Below are 24,184 nucleotides of genomic sequence, written 5' to 3'. Positions count from 1 at the left end.
ATGTGGTCAGTGGGCATGCTGGGGGTGGGTTGGTGATTGGACTGATCTTAGTGGTCTTTCCAGCCTTAATCATTCTATGGTTCCATTATAACTGTGTAGATAAAGAATGTATGTTCATGTGTTATTCACTGCAACCATGAAATGGCAACGCTTTGAGATATGGTGCTTTTCTCTAACATTTACATGCGTGTAAAACATACTTTTATTCATTTTTTGTTGATGAAGCAAGGAGAAACAGGACCACAATGAAACGCGAAGCGTTTTTACAAGCTGTGTCTAAAAAGTCAGTTGAGGACTTCTTGCGTTTTACTCAAATTTCTGTAAGTAAGCCATGATACGTGTGTATGACTAATAAAGTTTAAAGCCTGCTACTGGTGCCTGGGATATGTGGCATAGAAGTTGCTTCTCTGGCACCTGCGAGTGGCTCGTAGCTGATAAAGGTATGGGATCTGAAATGATGTGATGCTACAGACAGGCTGATTTTTCTAACATTTGGTTGTTGCATACACAGTTTGCCTTTTTAAAATAATGATTAAATACTGTAGCAATACCAAAGGAAAGAAATACTTATTTGCTGCTGATGTTGATTTTTTTCAATTTTTATTAAAATTGAGTAATCATATTTGATAATTCTATCACTGAGTGTTATGGAGATGTGATAGAGTACAGTCTGTAAATACAGTGTGGTGAAGAGCAGGAGGAGAAAAAGATCCACTGAAGTATCACTCTTATATATGACACTACATAATTATTTACGTTGTGGTATTTGCCTCTAAACTTCAATCAAGACATTCTGTTCCTCCTATTCTTCCCTTTCTGCTTTAATTTTCTTTTTTCCTTCTCTCCTTGCTTTGTTTCATTCAGTTCTAAAACTCTGGGGTTTTGCTGCTCTCTCTTTGTGATTTGCCTTGGGCTTTTCACTTTTCTTCGTTTTTGAAATATTATATTTCTATATTATTGTGTTATTTATCGTTGTCATTATCAGGCACTGTTAAATTTTTCCACTAAATCCTGTTCTAATTCAAGAAAACACTTCTTAGAGGGGAGAATATGAATCACAGATACGACTATCATTCAATGGCCTCCCTCTCCCTCTTAGGTTTTGGAATAATTCTATCATATCATCCCAGAGAAAGATCAGAAAGCTCTGGTCTTATTACGAGTCTGTTCTTTTTGTTCAAAACCCTACAATCTTAATATCCCGTCTTCTGGGTTTGTTTGAAATAGAGGGCTGCAGAACTCCCTGTGCGGCCTTTGCTTTATTGTATTTGTTTCCAGCTGTAGAATAGAATAGAAATACTGCCATAAATATGTAACAGGGTCTTTCTTCTCCTAGCCTCTGGGAACCTCCTAATACTCACTGTGTCGTCTTTCAGTATTAAACCTTCAACTTTTTTTTCCAAGTCTTTTTTTTTTAATGCATCTTCAAACTAAAAATGTTTTTATTTCAAGATTGTGGAAATTTTCCCTTTTTCCTATCTGAGATAATTCTTCTGATCAAATAGTTCAGATCAGTCTCCTAGTAAAATGGATATTCCTTATAAATCAAAGCAGATCCTTTATGTATTTAAATGGTTCAACTATCGCAACACTGGTAGATTGTGCTACCTTTCCTTTCCTCTTGGAATTGTAGTCTCAGTTGTATGTGACAATTTAAGAATGATTGTTTATACACATTATTACAACTGAAAATGCATTTGATGGTGTTGCTAGAAACTATACGTATGATAGAGGAGGTTCTGTCTGAAGAGTCCTGTAGCTCAGCAGAAATGCCTTCCTTCCTGAGCCTGGGTACACAAGGCTAAAGAAGAGTGATGAGGTGACCAATGCTATCACCTGCCATCATCAGTTTGTATTTAACACAGTAAAGCTATGATCAGGGAATTTAATTCCATGCTTCTTAGATGAGGATGTGGAATCATCTCTATTAGGAAAGTAGCATCTGGAACACAAGAGGCAATTTGATGTTGTAGGGACATCAATTATGCTTAGTAATGCTGTTATCGAGGACTAAAATCTTTTAAAAACCACCCTTGTTTAACAATAAAGGGTGTCAGCAGGAATTTCTCACACTATTTTTAAAGAAATAAAACTTGTAGAAGGTATTTTATCTGTAACTGTAAAGGAATGGAAAGTAATCCTTTATGTCAAGAAAAGTGTTAATTTTGGGGGGGGGGGGAAGAAAAACATCTCTCAACACTGATGTAGAATTGTGTGTTATCTTCTGACTGCAGAAAGATACATTTGATCCTTTCAATTTGAATGAATTACTTCAAGAATTGTCAAGAAAACAAAAAGAAATACTATGGGAGAGACTGAGACACCTATTGAAAGAGACCTTGATGGAGAAACCTGTGGAAACATGGCAACGGGTAGAAGATGCTGAAAGTAATGATGGCATGGAAGTTGAGAGTGCTCCAGAAATGGTAAAAAAAACATGTAAAATAAATAATAGTTATATATTTATAATATATATATTATAATTAAACCTGGAAATAAAATGGGATATTTTCATGGCAACTCTAAGTATGCAAGGCTTAGCAAACAAGGTCAGCTCCAAAAATCTCCTTACCATAATTATAACTGACCCCTTAACTGTTATACTTAGGTTAAGCAGAAGTTAGAATTTCACTGTAGTATAACAGATTACTACAAAAGATGACATCTACTGATAACTTAATTCTGAAAGATTAGTTTTGTCACAATTTGTGGAGGGTTTTTTATGTCTTATTCCACTAAATGCTGATCTTAAATATCTGACATATACTGTAAGAAATTCACTACCTGTTTTAATGTGTCAGTTTACTGCAGGAAGATTTTAAAATCTAGATTTCAGTGCCCCTCCCCAAATTCATGCTTAGCTTACACAGTATTCTCCTAACTCGGACCCTCATATACTGCTCCTGTGCTGCAGTCCATGAACTCTCCAGAATACTGGGGTGAAGGTTTATTTAATTTTGGGGGGAAAAGAAAGTCCAGTGTGCAAATCATTAGGGAGACCTAGAGGCTTGTAGGAAGTCCGTTGTACGTGCAGAGGCCAGTAAACTCATGAACCTGCTTCTAAAGTCACCAAATCTAATCAGTGAACAGGCTTTTTCTTTTACAGAATGTCCTGCTAAATAGGATCTTTCTAGCACCAGAATGTGTCTGTCTGATTGGTTTTGTTCAGATGAATTGTTTTTATGGAGGAGTGGATACATATGTACAGTCAGCAGTTATCTACCAGCTGGAGCTGAAGGCTTTTTAGGAAAAAAAACTTTTTGAAAAGGATGTACTTTAAAAACTTTTCCTCATGCAGCTTGATAGATTTTGGATTCTGGTATATTCCGTTTAAAATAGCTGCCTAATAGCCATTTGCGTTTTTCTCTCTATTGCTGAAGTTTATTTCATAGAATCATAGCATGACTCAAGTTGGAAGCAACCTTAAACATCATGTAGTTCCAACCTGCTGTCATTGGCTGGCTGCCACCCGCCAGCTCAGGCTGCCCACAGCCCCATCCAAGCTGACCCTGAGTGCCTTCAGGGATGGGGCATCCACAGTATCAGCGGGCAACCTGTTCCAATGCCTTACCACCCTCCGAGTAATAAAATTATTTCTAACATCTAAGCTAAATCTCCCATCTTGTTCAAAACCGTTCATGCTTATCCATCACTATTTGCCCATGTAAAAAGTCAGTCTCCCTCCTAAATGTAAGTTTGCTTTAAGTACTAGAAGGCTGCAATGAAGTCTCCCTGGAGCCTTCTCCCTGGGCTGAATAACCTTGTCACAATTGTCTTCTGAGTGTAAAATAAATTACAGAATCATTTCCTTAACACTGCTTTCTTTCAGAAACAAACTGTAGCTGTGATCCAAGGAGTGACAGCTGTAGTTACTGCTTCCATACCCGTAGTGGATGAAACAGTGAACTACAAAGCTCTTCTAGAATGTGCCTTTATATTAAATGGTGCGTACTGGTCTGTTTTACCTTACATCATTACACTGGTTTTTAGCAGATGGTAATACTAAGCTTATTACACCTGAGGTGTCTGTGGAGAGGGGAAAAAAAAAAAAAAACAAGGACAAAAGTTGGTACTGATGCAAGTTCTTTTAGAGATAAAGTCAAGGGAGTACTCACTTGAACATCATTTACACAATTTAAAGTATGGAACTAAAATAGTTTTCTTTCCCCACACCTGTTCACCCAAGGACAGGTGACTTGCCATAAAAAGTACTATAAGCAACAGAATAAGTAAAAACTGAAGATTCCATTGCTACTGATAGAAAAACTTGGCCAAAACCTTAGAGTTTGCAAAGCTGCCTAAATATCCACAGTGAAAATAAGTTATTAAGACATATAAATATGGCAAGAGCTGATAGATACTGTGAGATACGCTTAGTGTAGTAACTGACCGGTGTTGTACGTGAATAATAACTTTGCAATAAATACTTACTTTATTCCTGCTGTAGGTATTATTCCTGCATTACCTGAATCTGAAAATACCCTACGGAGTGCCATCCGGCGTGTATGTGAAATGTGGTGGGAGAAAGGACTGGAAGGAAAGGAGCAGCTAGGGAAAACAGCATTTATTATGCTGCTGAAAAAAAGCCTGAGTAAAGCTGCTACGGTATGCCGAAGCTTTATTGAGTTTTAAATTATTAGTGAATATTGCAAGGAGGATACTCTCTCCTAAGTATACATTCCTTTGTTAATTTTTTTTCTCTGTCTTACTGCTTCCCCATTAATGAACCCTACTATGCATGTTGGTTACAAATCATGTTTTTGGTGTTGTTACTACAAAGAGCATATCAAAATGCTGCCTTCTCTGGAATGAACTTTAAAGACTTTTGGCAGTAGTTTCACCAGAGAACAGTTTGTTTTACAATCTTTACTTTCTTCTCTGCTCATTTGTAAAGCCCAGTGGCAAAGTGGCAAAGACTTAAAAGTCACGGTTAGCTCTTTTAGTTAATTCAGGTTTTAAGACCTACTCTCAGCAACTCATAGAGAAATCTTAATTGGGAGACTTCATTTTCTGTTACTCTGTATCTAGAAATAATTTCTCCTGCTTAATTAATTAATCTATTGTGAACTACTTTTTTTTTTTGTTTTCAAGTGAAAGCTACTAAGAGCAACGTGACATAATCTTTTGCACTAACCCTATAAATATTTCCCTTATGTGTTCTATCCTTTATTTTTCCCTGTTAACTGCTTTCATTGTTTAAATTTTGAGAAGCAGAGAAGTGGAATAATACCATTTCAATCTATCTTGTGTAAAATACAAGCTTTCAGTACAGAAAGCATTTCTTCAGTTGTTGGAAGTCTGTATTTCCACAGTTAAAAATTATTTTGTAACCTTTTCCCAACGAGAGAAGTGAAAATCGATTAATCATAATTTTGCAATCTGAAAACCTTCCATTTGTAATAAAGTGCTTCAATTTCATTGTCTAAAATCCATTAAATGATTCTTCACATTAAAAGTATGCCGAGATCACTGTAATTGGGGCTTTTTTTCTGTCAGGGTGTAGACATCGTTTGTCTACGGAAACTACATCAGACCTTACTTTGTTTTGATTATGATTCAGAGGACAGTAATGAAATCAAAGACCTGTTACTTCAGTGTTTTATGAGCGTAAAGCACATCAAAAAAGAAGAGGTAAGCAAGCTTTTGTCCTGCCCTGCTTTTCTGTGGGTGAGCTCTGGTTATTTTTAATGGTTATGCATTAAGCCTTTTGACTGATAAGTTCTAACATACTGTCAGAGATGCTGAAGCCATTCACAGACTTTTTTTCCTTTCATTTTTTCCTCTCCTCAGCATGAGTGCTCATACAGCAGTGTTGTGGATTCATTCTAAGAGGTAGCAGATCTATTTTTTTTCCTAGTAAGACTGTGGGGCTGCTTTGAGTGGTTCGTCATATGCAAGGATGAAGAGAAGGGGAGGGTCAGAAACTGTGTTAACTTGATTTTAGATCAAACTAGACTGATACAGAATTACGCATTTATACTGCAGTACGGGATCCCTGTGGTTCAGTTTTTCTGCCTTCCCAGACTATGCTATTCAACACAGTAATATTTCTCACAAGTTTATTTTAAGACTGTTACTGGAGTGTTCCTCTGAATTTGTCTCTGTGTGATTTATGATAACTTTCTTGTTCTAGTGGGGTTCCAGTCACCTGCAGAGTCCTTAGAAGGTCTGCTTTCTCATCTTTCCTTGCAAACTTTGTGTGTATATATACATCTGACAAGTCAGAACATATATTATGTCTGCTCCAATATGATGGAGAGCAAGTTCACTTGTCACCAGGTTGCTGACGATATTGACAGTGAGAATTGTTTTAGTGAGATCGATTGGTCACAGGCAGGATATTAAAATGAAGGGATTTGCTATGTTCTCCTGATTGGGGTCAAGCTATTGAAACTGAAGGAAAAAAGGAATTGTTGAACCAAACTGAATACAGACTTCTGTTGGATGCCCTACTCACTTCACAGGATAGAAAGCTACTTTGTACCTTTTCTTCATCTGTCTTTTGAGTGTGGTCTCATCTTTGCCTTGCTGAGGTAGGAGGTGTAGGTTGTGGTTCCCTTGACCTTTAAGTTTTTCAAGGATCTTGATGGGTGAGTGCACTGCTGGTATAAGACTACCAAAGGTGAAGATAAGTGACTTTTTTTTTTACAATTTTATTTTATTATTCAGTGTTTTTTTTTTTGGTAGAAGCATCTCTCATTGACAACTGGTTATTTATTTATTTATTGCATCTCCTTGTGAGTTTTCCTAATTTGTTTTTGCTAGAAAAGTACAAAGGAACTTTGCAACTGGCTGGCTTGCCATTATGCATCATCAGACTCTTCAGAGTCTCAAGAAGCTGGATACATTCACTGTATGATGACACAGAGCTAGGCTACTTGTGCAGATCCTGTATGAAGCTCTAATTCCAAGGGCAGATCCTTCTCAGTTCAGAAGAGTTTATTTCCTCTCTCCACAGCCTTCCACTCCCTCTTCTTGCAAAAGTTTTGTTGCTTATTTGACTTGTTATCACCACTTCTAACTTACCAAAGGAAAAAAGTTTTCTCCTGCTTTCATGAATTAAAACAGCTCCAGGATGCTTGCACTATTACCTACTGTAAGACAGTATGAAGGGAATTGTTTGTGCTAATCAGAGCATTTATCTTCTTCAGCATCCCAGCTGTTCTCTGTGGCTTTGTTCAAAAACGTATGTAATGCTGGAGAATTGTTGTGCTATTTTATCTGTACCTTCACCATCTTTAGAACATCATCCCAGAATGAAAGTACCCTTGACAGAGTTCTGATAACCCTTAGTGTGAAAGCCTGGATTTGTACAGTCCCTTATCTTAATGGAATATTACCTAAAGGCATTTTAGAACAGATTGTACACTGGAAAAATAGGCAAACAAATGAATCACACGGCATTTGTTTCATGTTTTCTCTTTGGTGTAGCAGCTGCAACACTTGAATTATGTTTAAAAGTTAAGAATCTGTATTTACTGTTGAAGTAGCTCTGAAGTTGGGTGTTCCTCTGGGTTCTGTCTTCCCTTTTGTATTGTTTTGTTTACTTTTTGCTTTTCTTCCTGTGGAGCAATGGAAGGCGATAGCAACGCCGCGTACTAGGATAGGAGCATGCTTGTAAAGGTATTTGTTAATGTTTAGTTTAGAAAACAATATATAAGAAGATGACTTACCCTTTCCAAAGACTGGTGGCACCTTGAGAAGAGCACCATCTCTGAATAGCGGTGCTGCTCCCTTGGCTGCTAACCTTTAAGAGAGGGTGAGGAAGAGTGGACCCAGGGTCACTCAGATGCATTGCTTGTGCCTGAGCTCCCTGGGTTAGCCACCCCTTCTTACCTGGTGCTCAGTCACTGGTTCAGGCCATGACCTTGCAGTTTCCATACACCTCCCTTTTTTCTCTGCCAACAGGGAAGAAGAATTTTGAGCTTTTTCTTCAGCTGGAATGTCAACTTCATTAAAATGATACATGGAACTGTTAAGAACCAATTACAGTTTTTTCCAAGGTATGCATAACAGTTACGTTTCTTAATGATCATTAGAAGCTTGGCTAAGACTTTGTTTGTCTCAAGCTGAAACACCTATTACACTGATAAAATATATCAGCATCCAGAGAACATCAAATCTGTTGAGCCTAACTACCGTATTGTTTGAACAACTTCATTTTATTGTATATGTAGTTGTGTGTAAAGCAACAATTAGAGATGTAATGAAGTGCTTTTTTAGAACTATGTAAAGCAAATGATTTTCACTTAAACCGTGGTGTGTTACTTGTGCTGTTTGTGTTGGAGAATTGTAAGTCTTCTTCTGCTTCTGTGAAGTCTTCATATTTTTTTTATGGACAACCTCTGATTTAATACGGTAAGATTCTACAGAGACATTTTAATGACAAATAACTTATAGGGTCATAGCTTGAGAACTTGATTGATGGATGAAGAATGTAGATTTATTTTTTTCCTTTGATTATTCAGGGAAGTGTTATATAGATTATTCTTCATATTAAAATCAGAGGCTTTCCAGTACTTTCAGTTACAACAGTGTATGCACATATATATATATATATATTTGTAAACAATGTAAGGCATTTGTTAAGAGAGAAATTATAAAATATCTGTGCTATTGTTTTGAATTTCCAACTGATAAGAGACTTTCTGTGTTGTTTTTTTTTTTTAAGAGTGCTTGGGTTTATTATTTCAGTTAGCTTTGTTTTTTCTGTAATTGTTGTTGTAATCTTCCAAGATATTTGCTTCCTCTAAAAATAGCATTGGTACACAGAATTAAGACTAATCACGGTACTTAACAAAAACTTCATGTGGTTATTCTTATGAGTTGTACATAGGATGCTTGATTGATAGTGTTTCCCATGTGTTAATGCAGATCCTTGGTGGAATACATTTCAGAAATATACTTCAGAGCATGGAAGAAGGTGTCAGGAGAAACTTTAGAGGTATTACTATGCTTGAAATTTTATTTGGATAGCTCTGAATTTTAAGATGGGGGGAGATCATATGAATATTCATCCGAGGAAGGGTTCCTAAGCAAACCTTAAGGAATCTTTTCCCTAAGGAAAGGACCTCTTCAACAGTGCCAGGGAGTAAGAGCAAGCTATGCTACTGATGTTTAGCCACTTTGGTCAGTTTCATTGCTATTAAGCACTTTTAATTCTGCTGCTGAAATAATTCTTTGCACAACTATATATTTTTGTAAATACAGTAATTCCCTAAATTACTGAAACATTTACTCAGTGTGTGCGGGTCTGTATATTGATACCTTAAGTATTTATCAAGGTTTTGTGGATTTCTATGGAGAATGGTCAAAAGTATAATTACAGCATCACAGCAAAGTCCCAGCCAAATTTCAGTTGCAGGCTCAGAATATTATAGTGAATAGAATTCCCCAGTTGTCTTCAGTGTTTTCATTTTAGAGCCTGAAACAGTCTCCCCAGGGCAGTGGTCTCAAGTCCAAGATGTTGGAGTTCAAGAAGTGCTTGGACAGCACTCTTAGACATATGGTTTAATTTGTAGGTAATCCTGTGTGGATTTAGGAGTTGAACTTGAGAGCCTTCTCTAAGCTATGTAACTCTAGCTCCCTCAGCCTGCCTTCATAGCAGGGGTGCTCCAGCCTTCCTCTAGACCAACTAAATGCTCCGTATCTTTCTTATGCTCATGGCCCCACAGCTGAATGCAGGGCTGTATGTGGAGTCTTGCAAGGGCTGAGCAGAGCGAGAGAATTGCCTCCCTCAGCCTGCTGGCCACACTTCTTTTTCATGCAGCCCAGGATATGATTTGTTTTCTGGGCTGCAAGCTTGTGTTGCTGGCTGATGCTTGATTTTTTTTTTTTTTTCATCAACCAACACCCCCAAGTCCATCTCTGCTCTGTGGCTCTCAATCCACTCATCCTCCAGCCTGTACTGACATTTAGAATTGCCCCAACCTGGTTGCATAACCTTGCACTTTGCCTTCTTGAACTTCATCAGATTTGTGTAGACTCACCTCTCAAGCCCTAAGGGTTCCTCTGGATGCCATCTGTTCCTTCTGTTGAATCATCTGCACCACTCAGCTCGGTGTCATCTGCAAGCTTGCTGAGGGTGCAGTCAGTTCCACCACCTGTAGATTCATGTGGAGATACTTTGGAATTCAAAACTTGACTCTCAGAAGTCAAGTTCTCATATCAGTATGCTGATATCTTGAAAATCAGTTTATACTGATAGAAGCATAGCATGGAAAACATATAGCTTAGCAGAAGCTGAGTACAAAATAATATGTATTATTTCAATTGTTTGTTTTAGATAAAAATGTTGCTGGATGGCCACCTGTACTTACTGTTTTCTTGTGTGCTAACAGTAGCGTGCATGTATGTTTTTATTGTAGATACTTGAACACAATTGTATTCAGGATTTCATGCACCATGGAATTCATCTTCCCAGAAGTTCTTCTGTTTATTCTAAAGTTAGAGAGGTAAGTTTGTGTCATGGCATGAACTGGTGGTATCAAACTGAACTGGGTTAGTATAAAGTGGAAATTTTCCATTTCCTGCTGAAATGCTGTACTGAGTCTGAGTGGGATAGAATTAATTTTGTTCATAGCAGCCCATATTGTGTTGGGTTTTGGTTTTGTAGACTAAAACAGTAAATACAGAACAGTGTTGTAGATTTTGCTGAGCAGTACTTGCACAGTGTTAAGGCTGTCTTTGTCGCTACTCTGCCTTCATAGCAAGTAGGCTGGGATGAGCAACAAGTTGGGAATGGACATAGCTGACCCAAATTGATCAGAGGGATGTTACTTGCCCTGTAATGCCACCCTCAGTAATAAAAACTGAGGGAAGAGGGATTTTGAGGAGGTAACAATTGCTCAGAGACTGGTTGAGCATTGGTCTGCTTGTGGGAAGTGGTGGGTGATTGCCTCTGAATAATTGGTTATTTTATTCCTATTTCCTTCAGTTATTAAACTGTTCTTATCTTGACCCACAAGTTTTCTTGCTTTTGGTCTCCTTGATTTTTCTGTCATTTCACCAAAGAGGAGTGGGTGAGCAGTTGTGTGCTGCTTTGCTTGTGACTGAGTTCACTTAAAAATAAATAAATAAATAAAATACTCTCTGATACTCTGAAAGGCAAATTATTAGAATGAATTTTAGGAGGAATTTTCTTATAGTTTGGCATCACATTTCTCTTGTCTGTAAAAATCCCCTTATTTTCCTGCTCTGGAGCAGAGTGCCAGAAGTAGTCTTTGCTGTCTGTTATCTATGCTTTTCTTTACCTAGGGATTTGACCTTTTCATAGTTGATCACAGTGAAAAAATGTCATAAGCTTCTTAAAGCAAATTTAGTAGGTGGATCTGAAATGAAGTTTGTTTGCCTTTTGTATATATAAAACTTACACTGATACATATCTTCTGTTATATAGAGAGACGCTGTGTATTGATCTCGTGTATGTATATAGGGACAATTCTTGATTTAGGTACAGATTCCAGTGGCCTATCTATGGCTTTTATTCCTGAGCAGTACATTTGAAGTTGAACGAGAAGTTTTTTAAGAGAAGACACTCATATCTGATGTAGCCTTTTCACTTCTCATGCTTTCTCTCAAATATGTAGAAGCTAGAGGGTATACAATGTGCAATATATAGATTAGTGTACCAGTATGTTGATCCCATGTATCAGATTTGATTATCCCCTACACCCACATATGTCAGCTAAATAGTCATTTTATGACAGAATCATTTGTCTTAACGTTGATGTACTGAAAATAGTTTATCATTTTTTAATATCATATTTTTCCAAGAACATAAGTACAAATTGATACCAAAACCTGTGTTAAGAACATATGCTATCAGATACAAAGGTTTCACAAGGTTCAAGCTTAGAATTTTGAGGGAATGGGGTTTTGACAGACATTAATTTCATTTCATTGAGTAACAGAATCTTATGATCTTAAAAGAAGACTGTAGTGTAAATAAATGCCTTTTGAACTGAGAAGGTGTGGAAGGATCTTGGAATAAATTTGCTAATGATGATTGGTTCTTTTTCAGTATGCAAGAATTTAACTTAAAATGATCCTATAGATTGCAGAAGTTCCTGTAACAAATAGGGAAGTAACTAAAAAATAGTTATTCAATTGAATGAGCAGTGTTTGGGCTACTTTATTGAAATAATAGTAGATTTAAAAACAAAAAAACAACCAAAAAACAACAGGTACAACCCTCCCTTATGAATACTTCTGACGTCTCCAACACCCCATCTTTCTTGAACGTGCGTAGATTTGTACAAAATATGTTTTTTGTTGTTTGATTTGCCAGATGCTGAGTTATTTTCATAAACAAAGTAAAGTTCGTCAAGGAGTTGAAGAAATGCTCTATCGATTGTATAAACCTATCCTTTGGAGAGCACTGAAGGTAATTTTCCTTTTCATAGTGTAGCACTTTCTCCAGCTAGTAAGTTATGGGTCCCTCCCATGTTCTGTTTATAATAATATACTTATGAGCATCTAATTTTACTTAAATATATTGATAATTTTCACATCGCTTATGGTTCCATCACTAGAAGAATGTTTTTTTTTTAATTGCTTCGGTTTTTTTCGATTTATTTCTTGTATCATTCATTATTTTTCTCTTGTTTTTTACTCTGATAACTTCTACATATGGAGTTAAACACTTGCAGCTTAAAGTGAGCACGTGTATCAAGTGTGTCATGGAGAACTTGCTTTAATTCAGCAACGCAATTCAACGATTGTGAACATAAACTTCAGAAAGTTACAGGGAGGATTGTAAAAAGCTGAATGCAGCAATTATATGGATCATTTAATGATTCAATATAAGAAAAGATTCTCCGTTCCAGGTGATTCAATACCATATTTGTGATAGGTGAAAGGAAATACGTGACTGAAAATCAAAATTGGGCAGTTTATTTTTGGTTAGGCTGCTATCTTCCTTTCATATTGTTCATTGTTCTCTTTTATATAGTACTGCTGAAGTATTTGCCATTTCTGAGAGGACTATTGCTATGTCTTGGGATACAGAGCTTAAAAGGGAAGCTTGCAATCGCTGCGACTGATTTGGATTCCTCTCCCAAGCTTGAAATCTCAGTTTCATTTTAGATAACCAGTTTGCTATTTTAACCACTGTATGAAACCCTAATTTAATATAGTGAGGAACAAATCTTGTTCCTGGTTGTATAAAAGAAAGGGAACTCATAAAAAGGCCCTTTTATCCCCCCTCCATGCAAAAAGGAAAACTACTTCAGCTGTAAGAATACAAGGTATTCTAGAGCTGGTGATGTTGATACCAGTTGATTTTCTCTCTAAAATGGTTGTTCAGAATACATGGCCCTTTTTCTTCTTAAATTGATACTTTTGCAGATATTAGATAGCCCAAGCTTCCTTTGTGGCTTCTACTTACATGAGTTTTATAAACCTTTGTGCTACCTTAAGTTTTTATAATGTTATGCAATTTCATATCTTTATTATGAAAGGTAAGTGTTGTGTGCAAGTGAGCAGAGCAGTTGTGCTATGATTGGTTATTGTATACCCAAAAAGTGGGTCTATATATCTTATGGTCTATCAGTCTGTCTTAAAACAGTTTTAACAGTTCCTCAAATTATTACATGAAGGTAAAGAAACATGATTTTTTTTTTTTTTTTGAATCAAATAACTGAAGGCTCCTCTTGGTGACTGTGGGTAAAATAAGGTAGTCCTAAGCTCTACAGAATATACAGATGGGCTTTACTTCATCTCATGGTATCAAATGTAGAACTTTTATTAATTATGCTGGCTTGAAGAATTTGATGGTGGTGGTGGTGGTAGTGTTGTTTGGTTTTTCCTACCTGGATGTGAGATGCCCATCCCTCGTCCCCTATGAGGATCAATTCAGAAGGGAAATACAAAGTAAATTACACATTAAGTAATTGTAGTTCATTTCTTTTGTGATTTGCTGTTTTTATTTACCATTAGTTTCATTCTAAATATTACATGGTTATACAGTTTCTTCTTTTCCGTGCCTTTGATCTGAGTATCTCATGACAAAAGAAGAAAATTGGATGAATGTAGTCAGAAGGTCCCCTGAACTCTCTTAATCTTGCTCTTAAGTAAGCCCACATTGCATGTTTCACAGTAGCCTCTTTATATATGTTTTTTGTATATCTTTTTAATTGGACCCAAAATCTGAACAAAATTTTTCCTTCTCTCTTCCTTCAAAGAGAAGTGAGCACAAATATAAAGGGCTGATATCTTTAACAAATAACATTTTCTGATGGTTATATTTCAGGTTTCTTCCTGATGTACCTTGGATCTCATCTTTTCTTCATTTCATTGACTGTTCTGTATTTTCTGTCCTTTATGAGCCTGTGGGGGCCAATGATTTTTCATTGATTGCCTAAATATACACTTCTTTTCATTTTTCCTTACATTTGGAGCAATATGGCCAGCCAGATATATTAAGTAGCACACTGAAAATGGTTACAAATGATAAAATGTCAGAGTTACAAGGTTTATCTTCAGCTTCTGATTAGCTGGTGGAAGCTCAGAATGTGATCCTCTTACTTGCATGAATAGATGCAGAACTGAATATGTTGGATGTTATGCTCTAGGCTTGATGGTACTTAGTTTCTAAATACTGTTTTCTTGAAGAAATAAGCTTCAGCTTTTCAATTTAATTGTCTGTCTGTATAAACTTGACAGTAAAAGCTTTGCTCGAATTCAAAATTATTGTATTCTGTAGAGAAGATTTAAGGATTCATGCCCAAGTATGCGTGTCAGGTGACCAAGAGAAATCCCAACTGTTTTTAAGTTATTCAGCATTGCATTAAGAAGAAGGGCTCAGACCATGACTCTTTAGGATCATTAATATTTTGAGAGCTTATTGTTCTTACAGCTCAGGTGTTACAGAGGGGCAGAAATGTAAGGTGAAAAAAATCATGTTACTATAACTTCTTCCATATATTTAAGAACTTCTCTCCCATTTACTTAATTACAAAAAGTAACTTGGTAAAAGTCTTTGGAGAGCAATGTTTCCTAGCATATGCCTTGAAGTCTGTACTTACTTACTGAAATAATAATTTTTCCTTCATTGTAACAGGCAAGAAACTCAGAAGTTCGATCAAATGCAGCATTTTTGTTTATTGATGCTTTTCCTATTCGTGATCCTAGTTTTAACACTGAAGAGATGGATGCTGAAATTCAGAAACAATTTGAAGAACTTTTTGTAAGTTTTAGTGTAACTAATATGCTGAACGCTAACTAAAAATAAGCTGTTGGTATAGTTAAAGAGAATGGAATTTCAGGATAGTATGTATGCCTGGGATGCAGAAAATGCAAAAATAAACTAATATTTTAATGTTCTGTGCCATGTTGGCAGCAGGCAACACTACATCTTTTTTTTTTTTTTAAATCTGAAAAGGAAAAGATTGGTTATCTATTTACTGAGCTGTGAATGAAAGATGCTTTTGAAAGCTCTATCAGGTGTCTCCAGCACGTGGGCTGCATATGGCTCAGCACAGCTCACAGTGTGGCCTGCTTTCTGGCTGCAGTTCTTCCCTGCTAAGTGCTCAGGTGTGCACCCATCGCTCACAACAACCACACATCTGTGTGTGACCAGAACTGTCTGGGTTGAACGCAGGGCATGGGGAGGGTGCAGTGCTAACTCAATTTATGACAAATAATTGTATGCATTTTGGGATACTGGCTGAACATGGTCCTATGAGCAGTAAAAAAATATGCAGATGTGTCTTCCATTTTGATACAGGAATTTGAGACCAGGTTTCAAGATTGCCAAAAAAAAAAAAAAGAATCAATTTATGTTTGCAAATGCATTTGCAGTTGACATATATTACCTGCATATTTTCAAATGGAACAAATAGAGTTGCAATCAGATATTCAACTCAAGTATTTGATCATATGTTTTTACTAGGCTTCTGTAAGACCTCTCTTAACAGAGAAAAATATCCTTCGTTTCACAGTCACTCCTTACTGATGTCATTGCTTTTGGCAATGGTTTGTGAGTGGCTTTTGTCAAGAAAGAGGTACAGCAAGGGTAACAATTCATAAAAGATCTCTGAGCATCTTGAAAGCTTACTGAGAATTGCAACATCTGCCATTGATCCAGACTGATGCATTAGTTTCACAAAAACAAGGTCACATATCCCACTTGTTCTTTATTGTTGTTACTCAATAGTATATATTTTACAAGGACAGCTCCAAATGTAATGCTTCCTATTTTATTATTCTGGTCCATGACATCAGAGGCGGATGTTGGTGGTATGGCAGTATAAGTTGAACCTTCTCGCCAATATTCCATTACATTTGGTTGCTGTGTGATAGATGGACAATCTGATAAAATGATGTCTGACATGGACGTATGTATGAAACAAAGAGGTGGAACTGCATTCCTCCGTGCAAAAAAAAAAAAAAAGTGCCCATTGACATTCACTGATGTTTGGTTTCCATGAATGTTAATGAAACAGTAGATGTGAGCACAGTGGTGTATTTCAGCAGTGGTGACAGCACCACTAGGTCTCTTCTGCTGGTGTAGGTATTGACGAACATGGCATACAGCCTCCTGTTCATCGCTGGCAAAAATGCATAGCTAATGGTGGCTACTATACTGAAAAATATTGTTTTGTTGCTGAGAATTGGCTCTATCAAGCAGCGTTACTGTGTTCATTGTATCTGTTGTAATTTCCATGGAAATAAGTAGGAGGCATTACTTTTGGAGAGACCTATGTATATTCAGCCCTAGACAATTCCTCTTCACTCAGTGCAGCCCAGGCAAGCCAGAACGTTGGATGTCCATGGGCTGTGTGGATGAGTAATGATCTTGATCCTTATCTAGGACTGGTGAAGAGAGCTTTACATTTAATTCGTAAGCATTCACAAGTTTAGTACTGTATTCCTAAATAGTTCTAAAATGAAGTACAACTGAAAGAAGATGGAAAAAAATTTAATTAGTCTAGATAGGTGAGATTGGATGTATATTCTTTACTAAAATGTTTTGGAAATCATCCATGTTGGCTTTATGAACATAAACATCAGATAACGGAATTTAAAGTTTTTATATTAACATCTGTGTACATGAGTTTGCATTGGATGCTGTTCATATCAGTCTAAATATTCTTAATTAAGTCACAGATGCAAAACTTAATGTAAGTTATCTTAAAAACAGTTCAAAACTATTTCAAAGGTCATATTAAAAAAAAGTAATTGGACAGTATTATCTTAACTTTGTTCCTGATTTTAATTTTCTTGTTCACTTCATAATAAAATGCCTTGAGAGAACATCAATAGCGTTGTTCTCTCATAGCATAACAATTTGCATAATAATTATGGAATTCTATTTGTGGACTATAGGTTATTGTCAAATAGCAGTGGATTAGCAATAATGCCTCTATTCACATTGTTCCTCTGTTATAGAGCCTCTTGGAAGATCCTCATCCAGTTGTCCGATCTACAGGGATACTTGGAGTTAGTCAGATAACATCCAAATACTGGGAGATGATTCCTCCAACAGTTATTGCTGATCTTTTAAAAAAGCTAATTGAAGAGCTGGCGTGTGATGTAACATCTGCTGATGTTCGATGCTCTGTTTTTAAAGTAAGTCTGTCCTCTAAATGTAAAATCGTGATTGTAATTTCTATATTTTTTACCTGAAGCTTTGGTTTCCAGGCCACTTAAAGTCAAGGATAGTAATTATTCTGCAGAGTGACTTACACAGTGAAGTTCCTGGCACATGCAAACTCTGCACACTTTTAGGAAATTCATACAACTAGAAAGAAAAAATGTCTTCCAGAGCAGTGACTGTTTGGCCTTGTTGAATCCCATTCACTTTGCATTTCTAGTCTGATATACTTTCTGCATTGTTTGGACCTGATAATTAAGTAATTTTAGCTAATAGAAGTTATGCTGAGTATGCAGACGAATTTTGGTATATTTCTATATCACTGGTTTTAACCCATCCCTAGAGAATCTCTTTATGCTGTGTTTCCACTTAAAATGTTGTACATGTATTGATTCACTTTTAATTTGGAGTTATCTTCATATTAATTCTCCCTTGCTCCACCGTAGCAGTATGGAAGTCTATACTGAATAAGCAGAAAGAGCTGAGTTAAATGTAACTTGGCCAAAAAAAAAAAAAAAAGACTAAATTTGAATCCGAAATTAGTAGAGTCTGGGGCCACGAAAGGTACTTTACATTGTGCCCTCAGATAGAAGGCAACACTATGACCTCAGCATATATCTGAAACTTATTCATCTGAAATGAGTTCGCTGAATGCGGGATGCTGGAAATTTGAAGCAACTTTCACTAAAGAATATTAAAGGAAAAGCATGCATACGTAGTGTCAGTCCCTACTTCAGTTCACCTTGAAAGTGTCATGGTCTAGTTCAGCAGTTTTTAGCTACATCTTTTCTGCAAATCTACTCTTTAAATATTTTTAATTACTATAATTGTTTTTTTTTTCTTGCAGTGTCTACCGATAACTTTGGACAACAAATTAAGTCATCCATTACTGGAGCAGCTCCTGCCAACAGTTAAACACAGCCTTCATGACAATTCAGAGAAAGTGCGAGTGGCTTTTGTAGATATGCTGCTGAAAGTTAAGGCTACTAAGGCAGCAAAGGTGGGTTAAGTGGTACTTGATAGATAGCAGGCAGGAGATAAAAATCAAGGCATTGATTTTAAAAACAGATGTACCTTTGAGACTACTGCAGTTAACCTTAAAGGAAAAAAAACTCCACGTTTGATGTTTTAATTGTGACTGGTTTTGATGAACTTGTGGTGTTTCTATAGCTGTTTGTCACAGCTGAGGTAACCATAGGGAATAATACTTTGCATGGATATTGCTGTGGCAGAGATTTTATAGGCATGGTGAATGTGTGGAAAGCTTGTTTTTAATTAAGTCAAGTATACTCTTGTTCTGCTCTTTTTTTTTTTTTTTTTTAATTTCCAACTAATTTGGGATTATTATTGCATACAGTAGTTCCATCAGTTTCTCTGTACTTACTGGTTTGAATTTTTTTGCTCACTGGTTGCTGGGATCACTAAGTACTCAACGCATCTTTTTCTTAGCATGTTTCTGTCTTCCTTGCCCTCTGGTGGCGATGCCAGGGCAGAACAGTCGGACAAACAGCTCCTCGGGACTCTCACCTTCTGAAAAGCTTAACATCTTTATTGAGCTGCTTCTTTACTCTTGTTTACCTGTTTTTATAATTTTTATTTGCTTTCTGTGGGCATGTGCTTCAGCATTTTGATTTCTTTTCATAGTGATTTTAAACAAACTCCATGTTCTGCTGTGGATTCTTATTTAGGGTGATACTGGCCAGCCTCAGGTGTTACAGCTCCTTTGACTTCTTTCTCCACTCTCTGCTGTTAATGGTTTACTAATTTAAATTTTATATTTTGTTTCAATGGTGGTTTTGTCTTTTGCTGAGCTTAGTTACTATGACATGCTTATCTTGAGACTTTATTACATAGTGAATTTGCATAGAACGTGTACAGTTTTCTGTTGTTCATGAGAGAATTAAACTTGGAATAAATGATTTGTTGGTCAGATTTTGAAGCTTCAGTGCTCAAGGATCTCATCTATCCCTAACAAGATAATTAGCTACTTGTCAAATGTGTGTCTTCCACCTTTGATCACAGCACGTAATCACAGTCACAGTCATAGAATGGCCTGGGTTGAAAAGGACCGTAATGATCATCTGGTTACATTTAGCACTGCAGATATGTTGAGCTGGAGTTCTCCTAACCAGAATGTTAGTGGTCTCTCATAGATACCAGGGGATTTAGAAGCACATCAGGACAGTATTACAGGAGTATGGGACTTCAAGTGCATGCTGGTATTTCTGTAAAATGTAAAATGCACTTTTGTAAAATGCTTTTCTGTAAATGCTATTGATATTTGTTGAGACTTAATGAGTAGACAACTGTCAACGTGTTCCATTTATTTATTTATTTTAATTCCTTTAATACCTTTACTCACTTTTTCAAGTTCTGGAAGATCTGTCCTATGGAGCATCTTCTGGCTCGCTTGGAGGTTGATTCGCGGCCCGTGTCGCGGCGCATAGTGAATCTCTTATTCAACTCCTTCCTGCCCATTAACCAGCCTGAGGATGTGTGGTGTGAGCGCTGTGTTACTTTAATCCAGATGAATCCAGCAGCAGCTCGAAAGTTCTATCAATATGCTTATGAGTATACTGCCCCCACCAATATAGGTAAAGTACAAAACTTTTTGAGTCTTCTATAGAAAATGAAAACTATTTATGCCTGATAATCTGGTAGTTGAAGACTTTCAGTTACAAGTGTATGTACTGTAGAGAGCACAGCTGCATTTTATAAAAGTGAGCCAAGTGAGATTGGGAAAATTTTGTTTCAGATGAATTCTGGTACTGTAAAACATAGTAGTCAGCATGGAGTGACTTGAGCAAAACTGAGAATCTGTTGCTCCTTGGAAGATTGTATTATTTTAGTAAGTTACTTCTGGACTAACGTGTGTTAGTGTATTCCAGCTAGCTGTGCTATCACCACAGTGAACATCACCCTTTCACTTTGATCTGAAGATGAGCTCCGCATTAGGGAGCACAGTGGTTAGATTACTGCTTATTACAAAAAATGGGAATGCACATTAGAAGAGATGTTACTGGTTATAGTTCATGAAATTAGTAGCTATGCCAGACAGATGTAGAAGCTGTAGGAGCTTCCTCTGATCCTGCTTAGATTCTTTTTTTCCTTTGAGTAGACATTTTTAACAATGAAGTTATGGAATCTGACGATAACGTTGGCTGTTTCTTCTTCATATTTGAGTTTATAAAACGTTTGTCCATTTTTTCATTTTCTTTTACCAAGAAATGTAGCATGTTTTTCTCTAGCTATTTCTGTTTCTGTTGCCTGCTCTTCAGAATGGCTATCTAGCATTATATTTAGAAGCATTTACTAATGACGTTCTTAAGAAATAGTAAACATCTGATTTATTCTTACTGTATTTAAATGTAGCTAAACTGATGCTAACTATTCGACGCTGCTTGAATGCCTGCATCCAGAAAGCAGTGAAAGAGAGTTTTGGTGATGATGGTGAAGATGAAGGTGAAAAGGAGAACCTAAGTGTAAGAAATGTTCCTTTATGATAAGTTCTGGTAATGTTTGTCCGTGGTGCTGGATTTCAGATATTGGCAGTTAATGGTGTGACAGAAGTCTGAAGGAAAGAGTTTGGACATCTGTGGAGTTGGAAGGGGAAAACCACTACCGTGGCATTTTCATGCCCTGAAATACTAGAAATTTCATGCAGTACACAGAATAAGCTGGAAGGCATGTGGAACATACTAAAAATGAATATTTCTCTCATCTTACTCTTTATTATGTTTGTTTGATTTTGCAATCAAGTGTATAAAAAATAATAATGTAGTGGGATGACTCAAGTTAAATATAGCTTGTGAACGAATCACGGAGTTGATGCTTTACAATAAGCACAACACCTCTGTGAAATGAATGTAAGAATTTTCAGTGTTTTGAAACTTTATTTTAATGTAAATTCATATATTAGAGCATAATGAGTAATATCATCTGTGTTTGTATTTCAGGTGTTGAATGATGTGTTGTCAATAAATGATGTGGCCAGCATGGCAAGTTTATTGGAGATTACGGTGATTCTCTGGAGAAGTATTCACAAAGCGCTGGATCACAATGAAGATGCCAAAGATTATACTATCAGAAAATTTGCTTCTGTACTTCCTGAGTATTTAAAAGTATTTAAGGTAAGGAAAGCCTAGATTTAAGCTTAGATTTGTCACTGCTCTAGTATTCTGATGTTGTTATTTGTTGTGTGTTTTATTTGTTTTCATGGTATTAAGTATGTTTTGTTGATGTAAACAATAGCAAAGTATCTAGAAATTGCATCAGAGAGAAAAGCCATCCTCCAGTTCCAGGATCTGATGAATCATTATTTAAATTGTTAGCACAGAGCTACTTATGCAATAAGCTATTCTGCTTGTACTGCTTTTTGTAGAACTCTATTCTTCTCTTTTTTAAACTTTTGGAAATTAGTCACAGAAGATGTGCCATTGCAAAATACTTTTTGTAGATGAGAGTCCACATGTTTTTGTACTTCCTTCCTCCAGACCCTTCCGCCACCATCACTTATTATTATGATCCAGTTTCTCTTCAGCTGCTGGAACAGCTGAAACAGCTGAGGCTCCTTTGTTACTTTCTTGTGATTGTCTTCTGATAATTGGATTCTACTTTCTAGTAGTCTTTTGATTCTGGCTGCTTAACAGCATTCAAATCAGCTTAACAGCATTCAAATCAGATAATCAGAGAGTGAAAAGCTGTTCATTTCTACGTAGTATTTGGTAGATCTGTACTGCAGAATTTTCTTTCTACCCTGAAAACATTTGGATTTGTCAAAGACATTCCAAACCTTTTTTTTTGGTAGAGGATGTAATATCCCTCCTCTGAAGTTCTGGTGAGCAGGCAAGACATCCAGCTTTAGCAAGCAACCTCTTGAGTGATATTCTTACAGTGAGTGAGCAGCTTACATCTAAAACAATCTGTCATGAGGAGCTTATTTTCTAGGAGACTACAGGTTGAGGCAAGGTATCTCTTTCCTGAAAATCTACACGCTTTTTTGTTTTAATGTTATTTTAAAAATTATCTTTAAAAGATTTCAGCCTTTCAGATGTCTAAATGAGTAATAATTTCATTTGATTGTACTCATGAAGCATGGACAACAGATGTGATTTCTAAACAGTTCGTCACATGGGTCAGTTTCTGTACCTTGTATTTTGATGTGTTGTAACAACTTCTAGTGCATTTCTGTTTTACATTTGTTAGTTGCACATGGTAAGCCTTGTGATTTTTTCTACTTTTGTACATTTCTAGTGAAAAGAAAGAAATGCTTAAATTGATAAAATTTAATCATGCTTTAAGTTATCTCATAGATTTCACATGATGTCTGTATGTGTACATCATTATAGTACACTTTTTTTTCATAGGATGACCGTTGCATAACTCCATTGGTTATTCTGGCATCCTTTATGCCCCCTGCTGCTATTCCTACTTTCAGGTAATATTTTTAGATCCAAAATGTGAGTGACACTCGTTGACTGTTCTTGTTCATTTTTTCTCAAGCTGACATTTTTAAATGCCCATTTTGATAAATTGGATAATTTGGGTAAACTTGGATAAAATAATCTGCTAAGTAAATGTACCAAGTTAATAAAATCTGTGTGGTGTAAATATATCTTCAAGCCACCTGCGTGTCTCTTTTGGTAGTATATTGGTTGATTATCTGTGAACAATTTCTACAATAATGAATGTAAAGTTAACACATCTTTTTCCTTTCTTTTTTCTGTTTAAGCTGTGGTGTGATCTCCAAACTCAGAAGCATTGACAGTGGAGCTGACCAAAGCAAATACTCTACCCTGATAGACTGTATGTGTCGCTGGGGTCGAGTTGGTCATGTGTTGGAATTGGCCTGTGACTGGTTGTCAGACATGCTAACCCCAAGAAAGGTATGCATGCGTCAAAGAATTGTTAGATTACATAACTGCATGGTTCCTCTGTTGTTGTTTTTCTTATTTTTTCCTTTAAGGAGCAGCTTCTTTAATGCTGTATTTTCCTTCTTTGGAATTAATTGTAAAAATTGTACAATACTAACTGTATCTTACTAATGTTGTGCTTCCTTCTCCTTTAGAATGTTAAAACATCGGAACGGCGAGTACGTATCCACGTGACACATGAATCGAAGCCAGAATTAGCACTTGATTACATTGAATATTTATTGACTCATCCTGTTAACCGTGGTTGCCTACTCTCTGTTCCTAAAAAGAAACTGAACCATCTTCTGAAAGTTCTCAGTGCTGCTAAGGTAGTGTTGTCCTTACCACAAGCAATGCTTATAAAAGAGTGCATCATATTATAGATGATGACAACAAAACTTTTTTTGAAAGGTTTTTCTGGCCAATATAAATGTAAACTTCGATATTTCAGGAGATTCTTGGCTCAGTTCTGAAAACAACTGATACAAATCGTGGTAGCTGCAGTCAAGGAACTGGCTTAAGAGCCTTCAGCCTGTGTTGCAGGTTGAGTATTCATCTTCAAAACAAGGTACGTTTATACTTTTTCAGTATAAGCAGGAGTTTAAGCTGACAGTATGAGGAAATTCCAAAAGAATTGGAATTCAAAAGTTTATAAGCTTCTATTTTTGTTTTCCAG

General features: G+C 36.4%; 1 protein-coding gene across 2 annotated transcripts in view; it reads left to right on the top strand.

The window, feature by feature from the left end:
• The window catches only part of NCAPG2 (non-SMC condensin II complex subunit G2), a 37,277-nt gene that overhangs the window by 978 nt on the left and 12,115 nt on the right, over positions 1 to 24,184 (top strand). For both annotated transcript variants that reach the window (XM_003640678.6, XM_040695618.2), the window contains 19 exons: positions 226 to 320; positions 2,235 to 2,426; positions 3,830 to 3,944; positions 4,448 to 4,605; positions 5,497 to 5,631; positions 7,909 to 8,003; positions 8,875 to 8,944; positions 10,368 to 10,454; positions 12,290 to 12,385; positions 15,062 to 15,187; positions 17,392 to 17,571; positions 18,444 to 18,596; positions 19,968 to 20,190; positions 20,969 to 21,078; positions 21,553 to 21,726; positions 22,963 to 23,033; positions 23,328 to 23,481; positions 23,664 to 23,837; positions 23,960 to 24,076. In XM_003640678.6, the coding sequence (XP_003640726.2) occupies positions 246 to 320; positions 2,235 to 2,426; positions 3,830 to 3,944; positions 4,448 to 4,605; positions 5,497 to 5,631; positions 7,909 to 8,003; positions 8,875 to 8,944; positions 10,368 to 10,454; positions 12,290 to 12,385; positions 15,062 to 15,187; positions 17,392 to 17,571; positions 18,444 to 18,596; positions 19,968 to 20,190; positions 20,969 to 21,078; positions 21,553 to 21,726; positions 22,963 to 23,033; positions 23,328 to 23,481; positions 23,664 to 23,837; positions 23,960 to 24,076 (2,505 nt within the window). In that variant the 5' untranslated portion in view covers positions 226 to 245. The remainder of the gene's footprint in view (positions 1 to 225; positions 321 to 2,234; positions 2,427 to 3,829; positions 3,945 to 4,447; positions 4,606 to 5,496; positions 5,632 to 7,908; positions 8,004 to 8,874; positions 8,945 to 10,367; positions 10,455 to 12,289; positions 12,386 to 15,061; positions 15,188 to 17,391; positions 17,572 to 18,443; positions 18,597 to 19,967; positions 20,191 to 20,968; positions 21,079 to 21,552; positions 21,727 to 22,962; positions 23,034 to 23,327; positions 23,482 to 23,663; positions 23,838 to 23,959; positions 24,077 to 24,184) is intronic.

The sequence above is a fragment of the Gallus gallus genome, chromosome 2 (genome assembly GCF_016699485.2).
Source record: "Gallus gallus isolate bGalGal1 chromosome 2, bGalGal1.mat.broiler.GRCg7b, whole genome shotgun sequence".
Lineage (NCBI taxonomy): Eukaryota > Metazoa > Chordata > Aves > Galliformes > Phasianidae > Gallus > Gallus gallus.
The sequence above is the reverse complement of the archived record's forward strand: the minus strand, read 5'-3'. Positions and strand labels throughout refer to the sequence as shown.